At 40.6% G+C, this 22,053-nt stretch overlaps 1 protein-coding gene across 1 annotated transcript in view; it reads left to right on the top strand.

The window, feature by feature from the left end:
• Window positions 1–4,615: 4,615 nt before the first annotated feature.
• CAMK4 (calcium/calmodulin dependent protein kinase IV) overlaps window positions 4,616–22,053 on the top strand; it is a 214,553-nt gene continuing 197,115 nt past the window's right edge. Inside the window, exon 1 of the mRNA XM_004267444.3 lies at window positions 4,616–4,987. Within this exon, the coding sequence (XP_004267492.1) occupies window positions 4,827–4,987 (161 nt within the window). The 5' untranslated portion in view covers window positions 4,616–4,826. The remainder of the gene's footprint in view (window positions 4,988–22,053) is intronic.

Here is a 22,053-nt window from a genome sequence, read left to right as displayed (position 1 = left end):
AGTCCGCCTGCCGATGCAGGGAACACGGGTTCGTGCCCCGGTCCGGGAGGATCCCGCGTGCCGCGGAGCGGCTGGGCCCGTGAGCCACAGCCGCTGGGCCTGTGCGTCTGGAGCCTGTGCTCCGCAACGGGAGAGGCCACAGCAGTGAGAGGCCTGTGAGAGCCTGTGCTCACAGTGAGAGGCCCACGTACCACAAAAAAAAAAAAAAAAAAAAAAATTTCTTTTTGTTCTCTAGATTGGATAATTTCTGTTTTTATTAGTTCTCTATTGATTCATAACAAATTACTCCAAAATTCAGTGACTTACAGCAGCAATAATCATTTAGCTCTCACAGTTTCTATGAATTTAGAATTCTGAATCATCTGAAATTCTGAATTGTTGGGTTTTTTCAGCTGAGGTCTCTCATGAAGTTATAGTCAAATGTTGGCTGGAGATGCAGTCATTTGAAGGCTTGATTGAGGTTGGGGAATCTACTTCAGTTGTGGCTTACTCTCATGCAAGCTGGTTCTTCTCCCCATCAGCATCTCCTTGGAGCTGCTTGAGTAGCCTCATGTCATGGCTTCCATCAGAATAAGCAATCTAAGAGATCAGGGCAGAATCTGCAATGCTTTTATGACCTTGGAAATCACACACCTTCATTTCCACCATATTCTATTTGTCACATAAGTCAACCGTAATTTAATGTAGTAGGTAAACTCAGAAGAGCATGAATACTAAGAAGTGAAAATCAGTGGGGATGATCTTGGAGGTTGGATACCATATTCTATTTTCAAGTTCACCCACCCTTTCTCCTGCAATCTGCACACTTCTGTAAACCTTTGAGTGATTTTCTCCCCCAAATTCCAGGTAGTTTGCTTGTTCAGTTCTTAAATTTCTAATGGTTTATTTTGAATCATTTTCATATCTCTGATAGGAATACCCATCTGTACACTAATTATGACTATCTTTTCCTTTAATTATTTGAACATATTTATAATAGCAGTTTAAAATAATTTGTCCATGAATATCAACCTGTGAGTCATCTTGGGGTTGGTTTCTGTTGACTGATTTTTCTTTTGACTGTGGTTCACATTTTCCTACCACTTCATGTATCTAGTCTTTGTGTGTGTGTGTTTGTGCATGCGTGTGTGTAGACTGGATTGTCAGTGACTCCTTGGAGAGATTCTGGATTCCATTATCTTTTTCCTGAATAGATTTTTTTTCTTCTAACCCACAGTTAAATTTGATGGGACTCATATTTCAAACGATGTCTCCCCTGTGGTGAAGAACAGCTAAAATTTCTTCTTAGCGTTTTCAACCTTCCAGTTATTGCTTTGTCCTTTTTGCTGGGTTCCTCAGAATTTCCCACACATATATGTAGCTCAGAGGTTAGCCTATTATTTGAGCACATTTTACATGTAGATTTTTGGATTCTTCCACTGTGGTCCCTTCTTTCTGGAATTTCCTCCTCAATTTTCAGCCTCTCTGCCAGGCTTGAATTCTGTTTTCTGACACCTCAAGCAACTAAGAGTTGTGCTGCCTGCAGAGCCCTCAGAGGAAAAGCTGAATAAATGTGCATCTTATTCAGAAGAGTTCCTTTCTTTCATGGGTTGCATCATTTCCAGTTTTCTGATTTTGGTGGTTCTTTCTGCACATTTAAATAACTGTTTTTATACTTAGTTCAGAGATTATAATTGTCATATTCAGGAAGGTTAGTCATACCAGCTACTTTGCCATTCCAGAATGGAAACTTGTCCATTTATATTTGAGTGAGACATAAAATAGCTCATTAGTAGCTTTGGGTTCCTGATCCTGTTCAATGATGGGCTCACTGTATGGTGTTAACAAAAACCAAGTTCCTTTGTTGGCAGGGGCGGTATCCTAATTGTCAGTATCCACAGATCCTCCTCGCCTTGGGTTGTTTAGTTTTCTCATTGAGGAATCCTCCAATTTCTGCATGGCTGAGATTGTGATACATACAAGATACAAGCCTATTTTTCAGCATCCTGGGAGCCTGTTGGACCTGGAAGTCTCACTGTTTATTATGTAGAGTTTCATGAATCCCTTTGTGTTTAATACATTTGTAGCTATACCTTGTGATCTAAGACATACTTCATTTTTTGTTCAAAATTTCCAAAGATTAAATGTGCTCTCTTTTCTAAGAGCTTAGGAAGTGTGTTTTTTGGCTGTGAATGATAGAAGAAGAAATGTAGAGGCCTAAGAGCTTCTTATAAAAAAGCACTGAACCAATGTCTTATTCTCACTCCACTTTTAGAAAGATCTGGTACTCTAATTCCTGAGCATTTCTGGAATTCTGTGGTAAGAATTAAATTTCTTCATATTGGCTTCTCCCATTGCAAATCTGGGTTTCAGGTCTACCCAGTCTTCTGAGTGAGTGACCATTGTTCATTTGTTCCAAGATTTTAAGTTTTAGTTGATATTATTTCTTCCTTTCTTTTTGTGGATATATGCATTTGTTTCTTTTCTGTCATTTTAGGTGATATTGCATAATGAGTGACAATAAATTGCATAGATTCTATTCCTGTTCCATCTGTTTTAAAATAAATTTTTTCATCTTCAGTTTTTAAATAAACTACATTCATGAAACCAAATACCCTCTTTTTAATCTGCAGCTAATAACACTTTTAGAAAAGCCAGTTGTGAAAAGCATAGGTGTCAAATAACTAAACCAATGTTGAATGTAAATATCAATTCTACTATCACCTCTGTATCATGAAATGGTGTTTCTCTAGCTATTGTTCCCTAAAATAGCAGGAGGAAAAAAGGTTTACCGTCTCTTTCAGTGTAATATGCTTGCTTTCAACTCATGAGTTGAAAAGAATTGTGAATAAAAGAATTGCTCACAACAGGCAAGTATCTACATGCAGTGCTGCCACTTCAGGACTTACCTCAAAAAGGTGTAAATAAAAGTGACCTAGCCACTACTTCATGCCCATCCCACCACCAGTCAGTGCCAAGGGAAACTGATTTAGTAAGAACTAGAATTTACTTTCAAGAGCTTCATCAGCTTGCTTTGCTTGTATACTTCGTTTTCTAACGTGAAGATTAGTGAATTCATTCTCTGAAAGTCATGTGAGCATTTTGTCTTTCACCATATAATTCAGTATTAATTGAATTTGTGTGAATCTACATGTACTTGCTATTTTTTAGGCCATTTGTAAACTGATCATATGCTAATCTTCATAAAATTACCTGTGAAGAATAGTTTCTGTATAGTTTATTTTTCATTTCCTATCAACTAAGGGTCAATTCCTATCATTAATTGGTTAGATTTGGGGGGTTTGTTTTTGCTTTTTTTGGTTTTGCTTTGTTTTTGGTAGTTCACCAATATAGCACAAAAGCTCTTAAGTGTAAGAAATTAATGAGTAATAGTGGAAACGATTGGACCGTGTTTACTGGTGTAATCAGGAACGGGGACACACTGAGAAGAGTTTAATGCATGTTGCAGGAAAGTCAGAAAAGAAAAAAGACTAAAAGTAATACCTGTGAAGTAAGATTAAATAAAGGGCTTAAAGTTATTTAGCCAGAAATGAGATATGATGTAATGTCTTTATATATACAAAGATTTATTACAGAATATAATGACTAATTGTTGTTCATTTCTGCTTAAATCTAAAAAAAGTTCAAGGGTAGAAATATAAATGATATAGATTTAACCAATACTTAGAAGGATAGCCTAAAGGTTTATGGGCAGACATTAGAATGCTTGTGATGGGACACATCTCTTGGGAAGAGGAAAGAGCTTTAAATGTAGCAGTCTTCTCTGTCATGAATGATGACAAGTCCTGCTTTAAGGCAGAGGGCTGGACTAGTTGGATTCCATAGGGCCCTTCCAAACCTGTAATTCTCTGGGTCACTTCTGTTGCTAGCCTTCAGAAGCTGGGAGTCAACTAGACATAGCAAATACCTGCCCTTCCAGGAGCTCCAAAAGTGCCACAGGATGCAGTGCCAGCAGCAGCACGGCAGCACCTATTACAACTGAAGACTTCATTCAAAGGTGAGTCAGGTCACCGTGGACCCAGGCACTTCCCTTTCCTCCAGCTTTCACTGGCTCTGGGCATTGGAGCCCTGGAGGATCGGCGACCAGAGGACACCCTTCCCGGCCGTCAATATAACCTTTGACAGAGGGAGGAACAAGGGATGGCAGGTTAGCTGGTGCTGGGTGGGAGGGGCTCGCCACCTAGACGCGCTCAAGGAGAGATGAGTTGCGCCAGCAACAGCCAGGTCCCTTTCTCACCATCCTGCTGGCCACCCGGACCCATGTGCTCCCAGAGCGCGCTGGGCGCTCAACACTCGGAGCGATTGTCCCTGTGCGCTCGGTTTCTTCCAGGCACCCGATTCCAGCGGGAGGTAGCGTGGGATGATGCTTTGGCCCTTGTGCCTTCCCCAGTCTCCAGCATCCGGAGGCGCCCTAGCTGGCTCCACCGCAGCCACTGCCAGAGAGGGAGAAAGGAAAAAAAAGGGAGGGGGGTTGGAAAGGCACGGTGGAGGGAGGTAGGGAGGGAAGGACCGAAGGGGGAGGGAACCACTCTCCTTTGCAGTGCCTCCGCCTCCTCTCTCTCGCCAGCGGCGACTGGGGTTCTCCCTCCACACCGTCTCCCAGTTCCTCGCCCCTTCTCCGCCCACCCTCCCGCCAGAGCGTGCAGAAAGGGAACCGCAGCCCGAGCGCGGCTGACGGCGCCGTGGGAGGCGGCCGTGGGTGTGTGCGTGTGTTTGAAGGACGCCACCTCTCGCTCCTGCGTTCGCAGGCGGTGACTGGCGGCGGGGCTTCTCGCTCCGGCAACGGTGGCGACCGCGGCGGCGGCTTCCGGAGTCCCGCCGCGAAGATGCTCAAAGTCACGGTGCCCTCGTGCTCCGCCTCGTCCTGCTCTTCGGTCACCGCCAGTGTGGCCCCGGGGGCCGGGAGCCTCATCCCGGATTACTGGATCGACGGCTCCAACAGGGATGCTTTGAGCGATTTCTTCGAGGTGGAGTCGGAGCTGGGACGGTAAGGCGGAGGGGCGGGGTGGCGAGCTGGGGCGTTGGGGGGCGCCCTGGACCTGGTGGAGCCGGGCGCCCTGTGCGCGGGCTCGGGCTTCTGGGGAAGCCCGCGGCGCGCAGCGGGCGCTCTCCCTCTCGCAGCGACAGCTCCCGAGGATGCGGGAGCCGGCCTCACTGCCCTCCGGTTTCTACCCGCTCTGGGAGAGAGCTCAGCACCATGCAAGTGCGAGTCGGGTCTCCCCGGGAGCGCCCAGGCCGGTGCAGCTGCTAGCAGCAGCCCGACTCTCTCCCACTCTCCCTCCTCCTCACCGCCTGCCACTTCCCTTGCGTGATAGCTCCCACCGCACGTGGGCCCTGCTTTCCCAACTGGTGTCTTTGCTCACGATTATATCTTGCCAGAGGGTCCTGTTTGTCTAGTTATTTTTTAGATTGGGGGGCGGAGGGAGCCTCTCCAAATCATGACAGAATTATTAAATTAGATTCTTTCTCTTTCCCCTCATCAAGCTCTTCAAAGCAAGTGGCACTAGAAATTAAACTTAAACACTAGCTTCCCTGCAGAGTCTGCTCAGGAGTGAAGGGGAAATGAATCATTTAAGAGAGTTGAAGGCAGAATAATGAACTAGTGTGGCTTTAAAGAAAAAGCAGCCCTTGGGGTGGTAATTAGTGAGAAGAGTTCTGCGGCTCTTCTTTCATGTGCAGGAGTGATTTGTTTAAATTATGTATGCAGAAAACCACCTCCCTGGGGTTGTAGAAATGTTCCTCATCCCTTCTGTGAAGATCCAAACAGGTAGTGGTTTTGCCATGTGAATGATGCCATATGTTCTCATATTTTTATCCATTGAAAAATATTTTTCCCTTCCTTCCTTTTTCCTTTTTTCCTTTCTGCCATCCATTGGTAAGGGACTTCTTTTCAACACTCATTTTAGAACCAGGCCCTTTATTATAGGGAATCTAAAGATGTAATTTCAGCGTTTAACAGGTTGAAGCTTCTGTACTTAACTATTTCTTTGCAATTTTATTTTCCATTCTTTTTTTGCTGGAAACAGTTTAGCTAACAGCCATTTTATTTTTCATGGCATTGGAGACTACAGTGTGGGATTCTGGATGTTGGTACCTAGTGGGACTGTAAGGGCCACTTTTCCCCTCCGAATTGCCACTACTATTAATGGCTCACTGAGTGCAGAAGGTGTGGAAGAAAAGCAAAACTTCTGAATGAAAATTTAGGAGTTGCCACTGTTTTAAAATGTTTCAGAATATTTGAGCATTGAATAATGCATACATAAACATCCTGTTCTGATCAAGTTTTTCAATGTTCATCTGAAGATCTGCTGTAGTATGCATTCCCTAGTAGGTTGAAAATGAAATATCTCCTTTAGTAAGGTTTGAAGCCTACATAATTGTGTGATGAGCTGCAGTGGAACAGTGTAAACTTCTGATTAAAGTGATAATCTACTTAAAATTGATGAGTTTTAGAAACTGCCACCTAGTAGAGGAAGTGCCTGATGGTACTCCAGGGACTGTCTCAACACCAAATCTAACTGCTTTCTGAGTAACGTTTACCTTAGATGCTCCTAATTGGCTATGACTTACCATCAGCACACGTTATCTTTGTGATTAAGCTTTGCCCTCAGGAAGCTCAAGAAATTTCCTTTAATGTAAGGAATGGGAAAATGGGTAGAAAAATAAATAAACTACAAATTGTGTGTATATACAAGATGGTAGACTTCATAGGGAAAACCTAAGGAATTTGGAGTTTATTATACTTTTTAAAACAGCTTGTTATATTTTGTACTAAATTTTGGAGCGTGAATATAAATCAATTATATATTGCTAAGACTCTCACTCTGCTAGCTAATCATTTGATTACCATGAAAATCACAGAATTAAAATATTTTGAGAAGAGATTTAAAATTCTTACTTCTGTCCTCTTTTTCAGTATTCATGTATATTAGGTAAGTTCTTTGTAGATGGCAGAATTGGTGAGGTGCATACTTATTCCATTTGGTTGAGACTTTGAGAAATATTATCACTTCATGGTCAAAGTTGTTTTTTTTTTCAACAAAATAAACCTAAAACATAAAGCAGCTCTGTTACAAATACAGTTAGTAAGAATCTATAAAGCCAGAGAATGCAACAGAATTATAATTGTAGATATTGACTGAGTGACAAGTTTTCTTCCTCACAAGTGATAAAGTTGAGGCTCAGTCGATTGGTTTCAAGTCTTTACTCTCTTTACTCCCAGTCTTGGGCCAAGTCTGCCTGCCAGTGGTGACTCTAAAGCCAAAATATTTAATTCATTAGTAACACAATTGTTATTAAGAGTAAGAGAACAATGCCCCTAGTGTTGTGTGGTGCCATTGTGGTTAGTTCCAGGATGTAGACAGTTCTCTCCAGATCAAGTATAGATTAAGTTATAGAGTAATCTATTACAATTACGTGTTGTAAACTAGTGACTCCTGAATTCAAGAAAATTGGACAAATGACCATTAGGGCAACATAGCTTGAGGATGTATTTGGGGATTTCAGGGAACAAAATTCCCAAGGCTGTAACCACTTGAATCCCCTGGATGGTACTGACAGCACCAATCCACCAATCCATTCAGACCAGGGTAGATGTGATAGTTTTCTTTTTTCAGGATGAGGGTGAGGCAGGAGCTGAAGCAGGGGCCGAAGGGTGTTGAAAGGAATTATCTAAGAGTTTCAGGCAAACTAATTTATTTTCCCAAAAACCACATTTGAAAATACTGCTATGTTTATAAAATTTGTTTAAAAGTTTACAAAAATCAAGTTTACAACAAATTCACTTCTACTCAAAAAAATAAATTGACCGTGATCCTGTTCAGGACTCCATATCTTAAAGAGTGGTTGGTCCTTTGCCCAGTGATTTGAGAAATTGGTGTTTTAAAGGTTTTTTCCAAGGGAGAAGGGACCCTCCCTCTGGTCCAGATTCTGCCGGGTGGTTTGGCAAACAGAGGAACAGGATTTGGCCTGGGCTGCTCTGTGGTGATGATTTGGCCCTGTGCATCCAAACCCATGTTCTCTCTTCAGTTATTTCTCACCTTTTGTTTCTATCTGTTGTATGAGATTGAAAGAATGTTTGTAACAAAATCAGATGTATTCCCACACACACACAAGTTCAGGGAAGCAAATGAAAGATAATTAGGACAAGGGAATAAAAGTGTGAAAATCACAGAATTAAAGTATTTTGAGAAATACTTAGGTTTGCTCTCTTTTTCAGCGTAGAAATTGAGTTTTTGGAATCTTTTCTTTTTTAATTTCCATTACATTTCACTGTAGTTTCTTTAGGCTAATGACTTTCAGTACCTGCCCACCACCCAACTTGATTCACAATTTTAAAAAAAAACTTATATAGCAACCTAATTTAAGCATACTTATATAGGATCCCTTGTTATGTGTGTTCTTGCTCAGGAAACAAATTTAGATAGTGAGTCATATGTGTATATAAAATGGAAATAAAAGCTTCATAAAACAATGTTTATTTTTATTACCAGCAGTGTACTCTAATATTTCCTATTCTGTGCTGTTTAATTTTATTCTAGTTCCTTAAAAATATTGGTTGAACCTACGTGATTTCACATCCCACTAGTAGGTTGTGATTCAGTTTGAAAAGTACTGTTTTAGGCTGTAAATCTGTGTATGCCAGATTAAAGTATGAGTATGAGTATCTTCCTTTCGAAAGATGCCATGCAGACCAATTGGTAACATTGAGTAGTGACTGATTGCATAGCTCTGTAAAGAAAAATCCCTGTCTTTCCTTCCAACATTATTGGGTTTCCCTTTTCAAACACTATTGGAAAAACTCTGGTTTCTCCACGAGGCCTGCTGAGTGGAGTGTATTCTGGACTGGCTGAGCAGTTCAGGAGGCTGGACCAGGAGCACCTTCACTGTGGAGTGGAGGAATCCAGAGGCCTGAGCAGGGCTGTAGTCCACTCGGTAACATGTAACTTTGTTCCCAGGTAATGGTCAGCAAATGCTTCCTGTAAGGAAACAGCAAAGTGTGCATTTTCTGAAAGGAGGGCTCCAACCTGTGCTCCTGGCTGGGGAGGAATCGGATCCTCTCTTTTCCCTTTTCCCTTCCTTCCGTTTGTTCAAGTCCGTTCCTGAGCCGTTCTTAGCCAGTGCTTCTTGGGCTCTTGGTCTTTCCCTCACACTGTCCTTTAGGGCCCCACAGCCTATCCAGCGTATCCCCACAGCTGGCTATGGATCTCCTGCCACACGCACTGTACTTGGTATCTTAAGCTCTTTTGGGGATGGTGTTGTATTTTTTTTTTTTTAATCTCACTAGGAATTTAAAGTATACTTGTTCAGTCCCTCTCTTGTTCTCTGTGCATCTGATTCTCTTCTCAGGCAGTTGACACAGTAGCAAGGTGGGATTGCATTTGGGAGAACAGAAACTGGGGCTGCACAGGCTCTTCGCACCAACACTGACTACAAGTTCTGGAAGGCAGGGTCTGTAGATTTGGCTGGTTCACTCTTGTGTGCTCCTTGCCTGGCATAGTACTCAGTACTCAGCAGGTGCTCAACAAATGATTTTGAAGAGAATGAATGAATGATAACAAAGTGGGCCAGGCACTGTGGGTCCTGATGTGATGATCTCAGTTCTAAGGACCCCAAGGAAAGGGAAATCTGGTGACCTGTTTGACGTGTGTGACCATGATCTCAATCTCTTAATCTTAAGACCATCTCTTAATCTCTCAGCACTGGTTTCCTTTCTTGGCAGTATTGATAACTGCCACCTCTGTAGCTTGTTGGTATTGAAAATAATGCTGCTTTTCTGTTGGCAGAGTGCTTTGTGGCTCTGAAATGAAAGGGATTCAGTTTCACCTTTGCTATCATTTTACCACAGGCATGTCAGAATTAGGAGTTAAATCAACTTGAATTTAAAAGCATGAAATGCCTCCAAGCTATGCCAACCACTAAAGATAATACATAGTAAATGCTAAATTTGAAAATACTCTCATTGTAAAGAGCCTTAAAGTCAAGTGAAGATTATGATAGGCTCATTAATTTAAGAATGCACTATTTTTCCATGTTTAAATACTGTTGCAAGGGTAAAAATAACTCCTAATTTGGAAAAATAAAAAATAAAAAGACACAGGTGCTATCAGCTTCTAAGTTGTTCTGGTGAACTTTACTTGAAAAAAAAGAAAGAAAGAGAACGAAAACACTAACCACAAAATAGCTTCAAAGACCTTTCTTGTAAATGCTTTACCCTCAGACACATCTGTGTGGATTATGTGTTTGCAATAATACTTTTGAGAATAAAGTACTGAGTGGTAGCCAAGCGAACCGTTTCAACTACTAATTGTTATGTTGTTTTATGTTAATGATTTTTTTTTGCTAGCTTAAAAAGTAGTTCTCTTTAGACTCCCTTTCATGAAAGCTAACATCTAATAAAAAATACTGAATTTAAAAAATTTCAAGGTCAGGTTTATTCTGCAAAATATCTTATTTGAGTCAATGAACCATATAGTTCAAGCCAAAGAATAACTTTACATGAAGTCAATAGCAGCTAGAATCAAAGTTTTACTCAAATTGTATTAATCTTTACCTTAATTACTTTTAAAAATCTATTTGATAGTGCAGGAAAATCTGAAAATTTCATAACTCCAATGGTTTAATTAGGAAGTTAGATCTAAATATTGATGGCATAGTATAAGCATATAAAGGACATGTACTCTTCAGTGCAGTCTATTTTAAAATTCTAATTGCTAATGGAGGGCAGTGGCTGTGTGGGTGATGTAAAATAATGAAAGGTTTGGGTGGGAGATTTTCCTCAGCAATCTTATCAGTGGCAGATCAAATCAGGACAGAGTGCTGCATAGAGGATGATTTATAATGATGGGCAAAAGGTAGTACCTGTAAAGCTTGCTCTTTCTCTCAGAGCAGTTTCTCAACTTTGGCACTGTAGACATTTGGGGCCAGATAATTCTTTGATGTGGGGCTGTCCTGTGCATTGTAAGATGTGTAGCAGTGTCCCTGGCCTCTGCCCACTAGATGCCAGAAGCAGTCCTCCCCCAGCCACCCCACCCCCACCAATTGTGACTACCAAAAATGTCTCTAGACATTATCAAGTGTCACACCCTCCTCTGTTGAGAACCACTGTCTCAGAAGCTTGAAGCTAGTCTTTTACATGATTTTCTTTTAGTTATGTAGATGGTTAACAAGGAGTTTGATGGAATAAAGTCATTTGGCTTTATTGATTATCTGCTACAACCAAATGTTTCTGACATTTTTGTGTATTACTGTTGATTTCTGTTGTGTATGCATACCATCTGTGCTATAATTTGCTTAATATTTTTCTTTAAATCACCTCATTTTTGTTAACCTAAATTTATTTACTGAGAATACTTATTTTCATTAAATTGAAAACCAGTATTCATCCCATAAATAGAGGCGATAAGAACAAAGCATTTTTCCTAAATCATAGCTAGAAATTCTTGCCTCCAGAAGGCTCCAAACCTGAGAATTGTTTTCTCTTTGTTAAAAAGGGAGATTATCAAAGATTAGCAAAGTTAAAACCATAGTGGCACAAATTGAGGTTTTCTTCTTGATGTAATTAGATGATTGAAAATAATTGAAAAGAGAATGATGTTGTCATTTTTTGATTTCTTGTTATTTAATTCCATGTCTTCATGCCACTTAATGTCCTCTCTGTTACAAGTCTGATCCTTTGAATAACTATGAGCTAGGCAATTTATGGTGTAGGGGGCAGGGTGAGGGGGACAGAGTATGAATGAATATGATAAATAAAACACTACTTGGCCTCCACATGTATAGTTTACTTGTAAGGCACCAACAATTAATCTAATATGAGATAGATAAATAAATAAAACTAATACCGGATGGAGATAATGAGAATTACAGCAGTCTTTACAACAGAGTGATAATTCTGACTGGGAAGATTGAGATGTCTTCATTGGGAGGGGTGGATCTTGAATTTTGGCAGGATTTTAACGAGGTAGAGCTTTGGTGAAGAGCATTCCAGATGGAAAATACATTCTCAAGAAAAAGGCAAAAAAAAAAACCTGGCAGAAGAATGTGGGGTGTACATTTTATTTTTCAGACTTTACAAAGCATGAACATTGTAATGACAGATAAGGTTGGGAGGGTAGGTTGATTATCAGACCAAAGAAAGCCTGTAAAAAAAAAAATGACTGAGTTTGTATCAACCGAAAACCAAAATTATAGATAAAGAGAAGGAAACCATTATGAGAACAAAAGGTGCCTATAGAAGCAGCTTTGTCTTGGGCTAAAGATGTGGGACTCAGAACTTGACACTAACTCACAATGTAGATAAGTGAGGGGGGTGGGTAAGAGAGAACTTACCATGTTGGTTGAAAAAAAAGAAAAAAGAAACCCTGCAGCACTCTAGACTAGAATAAAAAGGGGAAGTGTGGGATTGAAGGGATTAAGATCAGTTACCTACACTGGGTAAAGAGCCTGTAAAGGGATAGACAGTAACTCTTTTAGGTGTTGTGGGCCGCAGATCTCTGTGGCAACTCTCAACTCTGATGATTGAGTGAAAACAGCCATAAACAACGCAGAAACCAATGCACATGGCTGTGTTCCAATAAAACTTTATGCCAGTAAAATTTCAATTTCATATAATTTTCACATCACATTCTTTTGATTTTTAAAGACCATTTTAAAATGTAAAAACTCTTCTTAAGTTGTGGTCTGTTCAAAAATAAGTGACTGTTGTATCAGGCCCTTGGCTGGAGGTTTGCTGACCCCTGACCTAGATCAGTCAAGGTAAACTTCTACTCCTCCTCAGTTATATGAGAATTTCAGGTTAAAATGATCTCAAAACTTCATTTATTCAAGGAATTACCTTTAATCTCCCTTTTACTTTGAACATGTCAACCTGATATTAGTTTTTCCAGTGGGCACAGGCTTTAATTTCATTCTCATCCTTTTTCTATAACTGTTGAAACTATATCAGTTGCAGTTCTTAACCTACGTAGCACGTTGGCTAGCTCCAATCATCATTCATGTTTCTGAAAATAAAGTAGCTTTATTTGAAGTGTGTTTAAGTTAAATTTCCATACCATGATCAGCATTCACATTCAAAGACTATTGGAGGGTCATTTGTTTTGTGTATAATAATTAGATTTCAAGTTGCTCATTCTTCTATTATATTTGAAGTGACAGTCATTATAAAGTAATATGCTAAATCAATAAAGATTTGCTTCTAATTAGTAAAGTTTAATTCATTTTTCTGTTTACTAATATATTATCTGCATGTTGAATAATCCTTCTATATGCCATACACATATGACAGGTGGACTAATTAAGGTCCTTTAAGTTGAGACTGTTTAAATAAGCATTTTTTTTAATGAAAAGTTATTCTTTCTTAGTTTGAATAGAGTTTAGAGCTAACTAAAGCATTCACTCATATCTTAACTAGAGCAGAGGTCTCCAAAGTGAGATGTTCGTATCCAGGGGGTGCATAGTATAATGGGATGCTAGAAGAACATATTTTTTTTTCTAATTTTTGCTTTTTTAAAATGTTTTGAAAAGAACATTACATATTGGTTCAATAGCATATGTATTGCATTTATAGGTACATAAGTATACACAATTTGGGAGCATGTGCTCAAAACATTTTATTTGATGATTACTGGATCAAAGAATGGTAGTTCTGAGTGGTTACTGAATAAGTATTTTACTTATATTTAAATACTAACATTTTGCTATATGAAAATGATTTTAAAGCAAATACATAGATCAAAATGCAGACAGAAATCATATTGCAAGGTGTGACTTTGTGCAGAAAGGGGAAGTGGGCACATATGTGCACTTGTTATGCATTTTAAGACTGCCTGATGAAAGATTTTGATAAGAACATAACTGCCATTGTAACCAAAAACGTCATACGGCTGAGTAAAGAAAAAGAGAAAAGGAATACAGTTTGCCCATCAAGCAGAGGGTTAAATGAATTTTGTTTTTCGTTGTTGTTGAACCCAAAATTCATAGGCAAGAACCTCAATTTCAAAATACCTAACTTACTTCATGGTAAATTTTGTCACCTGCTGCCTTAAGCAGCTGACTGCATTTGCCTGAAGTGTTTGGTGGGCAGGGGTTGGAGAGTTGTGAGCATTAGTGCCAGGATGCTGAGTTTAACTTGGTTAACAAATGCATCATCATCAGTTAATTACTTCTTAAGTCATGCTTCAGGGTGATATGGTTGAAAAATTCACCAAAATTTTGGTGCAAAAATATTTTTTTAAAAAAACTAGACTAGAGATAACGCTCTGTTCAGAATGGTCTGCTAAAAAAGTAATACATATGACATGCTCTTAACTGTTTTCTTTACTAGTTTGCGGTAGCATTCTTCGTTAAAAGTGTACTTTCTTTGATTTGTCATGATTATAGACAGAATTTGACTAATATTACAAACCAGAACAAAGAAGAGTAGGGGATAACAAATCTGTAGTTATGTTTACACATTTATTGTTACTTACAATGCAGTATTTGAATGATTTCTTCCCACTTTCAGTCTTCATGGACTGTTTAGTAGGGACTTTTGCTTGCATTGCACAGAATCTTGTACTTTTAATTTTTTAAATTAATTTATTTATTTTTAATTTTTGGCTGCATTGGGTCTTTGTTGCTGCATGTGGGCTTTCTCTAGTTGTGGCGAGCGGGGGCTACTCTTCGTTGTGGTGTGTGGGCTTCTCATTGCGGTAGCTTCTCTTGTTGTGGAACACGGGCTCTCGTCACGGGCTTCAGTAGTTGTGGCTTTGTTGCTCTGTGGCATGTGGGATCTTCCCGGACCAGGGATCGAACCTGTGTCCCCTGCATTGGCAGGTGGATTTTTAACCACTGCACCACCAGGGAAGTCCCTCTTGTACTTTTCAGGTTGGTCTGCCTTACTTCTTGTACTATCTTGAAGGGATAGTTAGTGACTCTTTAACTTAGTGACAACGGTCCGTGTGGGACTTTCACAGACATACAAAATTGTTCTTTAGTTGTGACAACTAGTCAGTCCAAGTGTTATCTTTAACAGGATATAAATGCACTGCTACCTATTCATTCAAGTGAATCTTACCTATTTTTTCAAAGCTCCCTGTTAGGACAAGCACGGAGAAAATAAGACTATGTTATTAAATGTAACCAAATTCAAATTATATAATTCAGTAAATCAGCCTGGCCTAGAGTGTTCAGTCATAATAAGCCTCTGAAGATTTCTTGTGTGAGTGGAAACATTTTTAGTGGTTCCTATGGAACTCGAGTGAGTCCTTCCTCTCCTTCTTCCCTCAGTGTGAACACATAAGGTAATAAAAATGTTCAGTGAAGTAAACTTGAGTTCTGATTGTAACCTGTATCTAGAAGCGAATTAAACACATAATAATAAACAGAGCTTGTCATGTGTATGTATGCCACATCAGCAGAGTGGAAATCTGAGGAAATTGTCAGGATAATTCACAGCAAATGGTACAGTTCTTTCAAATCTTGAGGTACTGAGGAAATGGAATGTCAGGACTGAGCTGAGGGCCCCAGGGAGCAGATGAGGTTCTGGCCCAGGCCAGGAGGGGGCAGCAGAGCTCCAGTCCCGGCTTGAGCTGGCAGGTGGTGGAGGGGAGTGATGCTCAGGGAGCCGCAGCCCAAGGGGACAGTTGGGCAAGGCAGCTACTCAGGAAAGCTTTGAGGCTGGGGGAGCAAGTAGGGCATTCTGGACAGTTGAGAGTGGAGATGAAGGAGGACTGCTGAGCCAGGCAGGTGCTAAGCCAGAAGCTGAGCTAGAAGGTACAGGGTGCAGGCAGGAAAACAAGAAGGATTAAATTGCTGCTTGATGGCTGGGTCCCTTTGGGCATAACACTAGACCTCACTAAGCCTCATTTCTAAAGTGAAGATTTGTGGTAGTATATCCACCACAACGTTGCTCTGACGATGAAATTAGATCGCATATGTAAAAACACTTAGCTCCATGGTTGGCACTTAAGCTTAATATCCTGCCCCAGACAGGATACAAGGTGGGAGGTAGGGGATGATGATTCCAAATTAGGTAGCTACAGGGTAAAAAACCTTAGTCCAACTTACTTGGGTCTTTTAGCATTCTGACTCCAACTTGCCTGCCAGCCTTGTTCCCCACCACTTCTAATTACCACCATGGAGTATTTACCAGGAACTTGGTGTTGAGATTTTCCTTTTTTTTTTTTTAATGTGCATTGCTAATTATTTCAATAATACAACAAGGTGATCAACACGAGCATCATTTTTCAGATGAGGAGCCTGAAGCTCAGAAAGGTTAAGCAGCTTGTCCAAGCTCACGCAGCTGGGGAGGGGAGCAGAGCTGGGATTCAAGACCAGGTTGTCAGACTACAGTGCTCCTCTCTTACCTGCCATCCTCAAGGGACCGCTCATGGTCCTCATATCTCCATGGTGTTGTGCATGAAACTCTCCTGGCCTGAAACACCCTTCTCCTTCTAATTCCTCCAGGAGAGTCACCCTGCCCCATAAGCCGAAGGTTTCTCCTGCCTCCCGGCTCTTATACCATGTCACACATTTATTGTCTTACAGGTAAATGCTTTGTGGCCTTCACCACCAGAGCATCTGTTCCTCAGACAGAGGAACCCTGAATCTTATCCATCCTTTGTCCCCACTACTAAGCCCATTCTCCAGCTTACTAGCTGCCCCCCATAACTGCTTAATAAGTGTTTGTGGAATAGCGAGTGAATGAATAAATATTAGAAGAATTAGATGAACAACTGCAGGAAAATGAGCACACTCTTAAATCTCTCTTCCTTCAGGGTGTTTTTCCTACGCATATCCTCTGCTAAACCAGCACACTGTGAAATTACTTATTCAATGTCTTTGTCCTTCTCCTTAGAATGTAAACCTCTGTGGGCAGGACCTCTGTCTCTTTGTTCATTACTGTGTCCCCAGACCTATTGCAATGCCTGGTGTGTAGTGAGCACTTATTAAATATTTGTTGAGTAAATGAGTCAGTTGTACCAGCAGGGCATTTGCAATTGAAAGTCCTTTGTAATGCTAGGGTCTCTGGTCTTTTATCAGGCTGCTCTGTCTTAAAGAGCCCCCCATGTCTGAATGAACTGGGAATAGTGTGACCTTCTGTGATTAGATCATCTTTGTTGAAGGTACTCTCTAGCCACAACCATCTGTGCATCTATGTTTTCTTCCAGTTGAATTCTCTGGATGATTACCTTAGTTGTTTACTGCCTGTTCAGGAGACAGAGCAGCTTTTGGAGTAAGTAGGGTTCTAAGCTCCAAAGGCTTTGTAAATGTGTTGGAGGCTCCTTGAATAATTTTTTTTCTTATTTTGTACTTTTTAAATGCCTAATCTCTCTTTTAGAGACGTGTACTCATTATTATATTTGCTCATTTTTACTTCTGTAAGATGTTATGGAAAAAACCTGAGCTATCTTTTTGGCCAGCCCAATAATTATTCTGGAAAATGTGTATGTCCCCATCTCTATTTTTGATGACAGAAGCCAGGGAAGTATGGTGAAAGAAAGGTTGTGTATAGGAGAGAGGGGGGCAGAGATGGAGCTGAGGGATGGAAGGAAGGTCACTCCTCACCTAGGGCTATTTTTTGTTTTCTGAGTTAGCTACACCTCAACCCACAAGCACCTCTCTGTCCCTACCTGACTTCTCCCTGTTACTGTTGTCCCACGAGAGCCCAGGTCCATTTCATTTTCTTTGTTTCTCCCCTTGTTATGGTCTGAATGTTTGTGTCCCCACCGTGGATTCTTATGTTGAAGCCCTAACCCCCCCGCCCCCCCACAATGTGATGGTATTTGGAGAAGGGGCCTTTGAGAGGTGGTTAGGGTTAGATGAAGTCATGAGTGTAGGGCCTTAATGATGGGATCTGTTCCCTTGTAAGAAGAGAGACGGGAGAGCATACTCTCTCTCCCTCTGCCATATGAGGACACAGCAAGAGGTCAGCTGTCTGCAAGCCAGGAAGAGAGCTCTCACCAGAACCCGACCATGTTGGCGCCCTGATCTTGAACTTCCAGCCTCCAGAACTGTGAGAAATAAATGTCTGTTGTTTAAGTCCCCCAATGTATTTTGCTATGGCAGTTGAGCTGACCAAGATGCCCATGTACCCCTTCCCCCACTTTGAATATCTATCTAACTTTGGTCACAACCTCAGAATCTGCCTGCAGTGTCTCAGAAACTAACCTGAGTTAATCTAGGCTAATGTGGCAAGCAGAGCTTGAGGAAAGTGATGTACTTTTCCTTTCCCAGATGCCCACCATTGTTCTTCTCCCAGATGTTGGGGGATGCAGTCAGGAGGCCCACTTCACAGGCAGTATAGCGCGGCCTTGGCTTTATCTAGGAGCTGCCTTCTGGCATTACCACCTTGGTATCCACTGTGCATCCGTATCCATACCTGTTGGCTTTCCAAGTGCCCGTGCCTGCCAGCTCCCAGCATATTATTTCCTCAGCAGCTGGCACAGGATTTTTTTGTTGCCAACTAGAAGCTCAGCTATTAAAAAATAAAACTTGGCCCATCTTGAGAATCATATGTTTCCATCAGAACTTGGATCTACATTCTGGCACAACTCATAGAGTCATGCACCTCTCTCAGGACCAAGAACCCAGTGTTCCTCTGGGTCTCTGACCACACTTTCACCTGCTTGTTCCAAATGCAGTTTCCAACCTGGAGTAACCTGTGATGCTTGTGATTTGTTGAGCACCAGTTTACCAACATTTAGTTGGTCTTTTTGAATTTATTAACTTGTTCAGTGTTTCTTTAGCACTAGATTGCCTTCTCTGATCGTTTGTGTCAGTTTTATGTCTTAAATTGTTAATTCTCAAGAATCAGGTTCATGTTTCCTCAGTTATTGAGAAGCTAACGGACAACATGGAGGCATGGAGTAAACACTGCATGACTTTGCATGAGCTTGAGGCAGTCCAAGAAAGGAGATGTTAATATTTATAAATATCTGACTGCTGTTCTTTTGTATTTCACATACTGAAAATAATGTGTGGTATAACCTTAAGGTTTTCCATATCTTCAGACAAAAGGACAGTTGGGGAGGTTTAAAATAACTGCTGTAGATGGGTCTTTCTGTATAATTTTTACAGTTTGCTTTTCTTGTAAGAAGAGCACTAAAATTAGAGAATATTAATCATTTTGTAGCTTTGAGATCTTATTTGTGCCAACTTTAACTTTGTCATATATTTATTAATTTTTTATTGAGAATAATGCATTCTTCACTGGAAAGTTAAATAACCAGACCCAGAATCACTGCAACTTGACTGTGATTCAGAAATAAATAAGGGAGTCCTGGAAATCATTTAAGGATGTTAAAAAAAAATACAAAAACAGATGTGATTAGGAATATTTTAAAGCAGGCTGTAGTCTGTGTACACCGATAAAAACATATCACATAAAAAAGACTTCTTGTATTAAAATGACATCGGTAATAGCCATGCATAAAGAATATATTTCTCTAACTTGATACCTAACTAGTAAAATAAAGTTTGACTTTTGGTTTCATCATACGTTTCTTTAGTAGCTGCTGTTAATTGTCTTAGTCTCTTTTCTGGTGAAGGGATTTCTTTGAAGCACTTAAGAAACAAATGAATAAACTTTGAGAAAGGTGTTAATGAGATACAAATGGCTAGGAGAAAAGGGGAAATAAATAGAGACCAGATGACTTAGGAGGTGTCTTACTGACTGTCATTCAGGTAAGGGGTATTAATTCTGGAATGGCTCTCTGTAAAGAAGGAGGTGATTAGATATCACAATCCTAAGTGATTGGATATCACTGTCTTTTGAAATGTCTTCTGATTCCAAGATTCTGAATATGAGATGGCTATAGGCACTCTGAGAATAAAAATCAGGGCTGCAGGCCATATAAAATGGACCCATGATTCCAACGGATATTAATAGAACCCCCAGTGGCAACTGTGGTGTAAAAATACATTCCAACTCTGGTACCTATTAGCTGTCTATTGTTAATGATTTTTTTAAACTGTAATGAGCTTCATTTTCCTCATCTGTAGAATGAAAATACTAGTGCCTTTCTCACAAGATTATTGCAAAGATTTTAAAAAGACAAATTATGTGACTATTAAGCAAAAAAAACTGTGCACATACTGCATGAGACTTTTTATTTTAATAATAATAATAAATTTTTTTTACTATTAAATCCAGACTTTATTTGGATTTCATCAGCTTTTCCATTAATGTCCTCCCTCTCTTCCAGGCTCTAATCCAGGCAACCACATTGCATTTAGTTGGCATGTTTCCTTGCCTCCTCTGATATGTGACACTTTCTCAGTCTTTCCTTGTTTTTCATGACCTTGACAGTCTTGAGGAGTATTGGACAGGTGTCCTGTAGAGTGCCCCCTAATTTGGGTTTGCCTGTCATTTTTCCACATGATTAACTGGGGTAGTGAGTTTTTGGAAAGAATACCACAGAGGTGAAGTGCCCTTCTTGTCATATCCTGTCGGGGTACTCGAAGCCACCTGACATCTCTGATGATTTTAACCTTCATCACTTGGTGAAAGTGGTGTTTGCCAGATTTCTCTGCTGTACGGTTACTACTTATCCCTTCCCCTACTCTGTCTAGTCTTTGGAACTGAGTCGCTAAAGCTAAAATAACCAACTCTTGGGAGGTAGGGAGATTAAGCTCCACCTCTTGGAGGGAGGAATATCTACATATTATTTGTAGTTTTGTAGTGAAGATTTGTGAGGTATTGTTTTATTACTAATAAATTCTTATATGTATATAAGATGATTGGATATCTTAAGTCATTTTCCAAAATTCTTTTTAAAATATACTGCCAGGGCTTCCCTGGTGGCGCAGTGGTTGAGAGTCCGCCTGCCAATGCAGGGGATGCGGGTTCGTGCCCCGGTCTGGGAAGATCCCACATGCTGCGGAGCGGTTGGGCCCGTGAGCCATGGCCGCTGAGCCTGCGCGTCTGGAGCCTGTGCTCCGCAATGGGAGAGGCCACGACAGTGAGAGGCCCGCGTACCGCAAAAATAAATAAATAAAATAAAATAAAATATACTGCCAGCATACATCATGCAATTAGGAATGTACTAGACGGTGAGAAACTTTGAATCTGGTAGAAGCTGTCCCTGGAATCTTGTGCTTAGACAGTGGAGAGTATTGGAGATGTGTGTTTAAGGGGAAGGTGTGAAGTCAAAAACTCTCTTTTGTTTTGATGGAGGTAGATAGGCTCTAGACAGTAGTTGGTCTCTTTCTGTGTCTTGTAGGTGCATAATTCATAATAGGAATGGCTCTCATTTCAGATGGGCTGCTGAACTCTCCGTTGGAAGACCATATAGGCAACTGTGATGCAGGTTATTCAAACTGACTCCATCTTCCACTCACCTCCAACCAACAGCCATTACCAAACCTGCTTCTCTATTTGTGTATTCCATCTCAGTAAATGTTACCACCATCTACCTTGGCTTCCTACCTAGGATCATGGGAGACATTCTGGATTTTTCCTTCACCCCTGCTAATAAGACATATTCTTTCACTTAACAGATATATGATCCTGGGAAAGTCCCTTATCCATTCTGAGTCTCAAAAGAGGTATAATAATCTCATAAATTTATTATGAGGATTCAGTGAGATCATGCATTATAAAGTTCTTGGCATGATGTATATTGCACAATTCAATGAAAGTCATTGGGTGTGACCTCTCTTAAATATATTTTAAATCAGGGGTCCTGGTCCTTTTAGTTCTATAAATTAGGAACTCTTTCCTAGAGTACTGCACTGGTATCTTAAATATTGTCTCTACTCTCATCCACTTCCCACTCTGCTTGGAAGGTGACCTTTCAAAGACCAAGTCTGATTATGCCACTCCCCTACTTAGAATCTTTTAACCTCTTGCACCCCATCCAGGATGTGGAACCCTTTTACACGAACAGCAGGTCTTTTCAAAACAGCTCCTGTCGCTTTCCTGTCTTACCTTCACCAAGCCTGCATTCTCATCTTGGGTTCCAGCCCAACCAGCTATTTTTCCTCATGTAGGATCTGTCATGCTGCCCCATTTCAGTGTGCAGTGTGCAGCACCTCCACTGTCTTTTCCCCAATGAGCACCCTTCACACCAT

The sequence above is a fragment of the Orcinus orca genome, chromosome 3, assembly GCF_937001465.1.
Source record: "Orcinus orca chromosome 3, mOrcOrc1.1, whole genome shotgun sequence".
Taxonomy (NCBI): Eukaryota; Metazoa; Chordata; class Mammalia; order Artiodactyla; family Delphinidae; genus Orcinus; species Orcinus orca.
The sequence above is the reverse complement of the archived record's forward strand: the minus strand, read 5'-3'. Positions and strand labels throughout refer to the sequence as shown.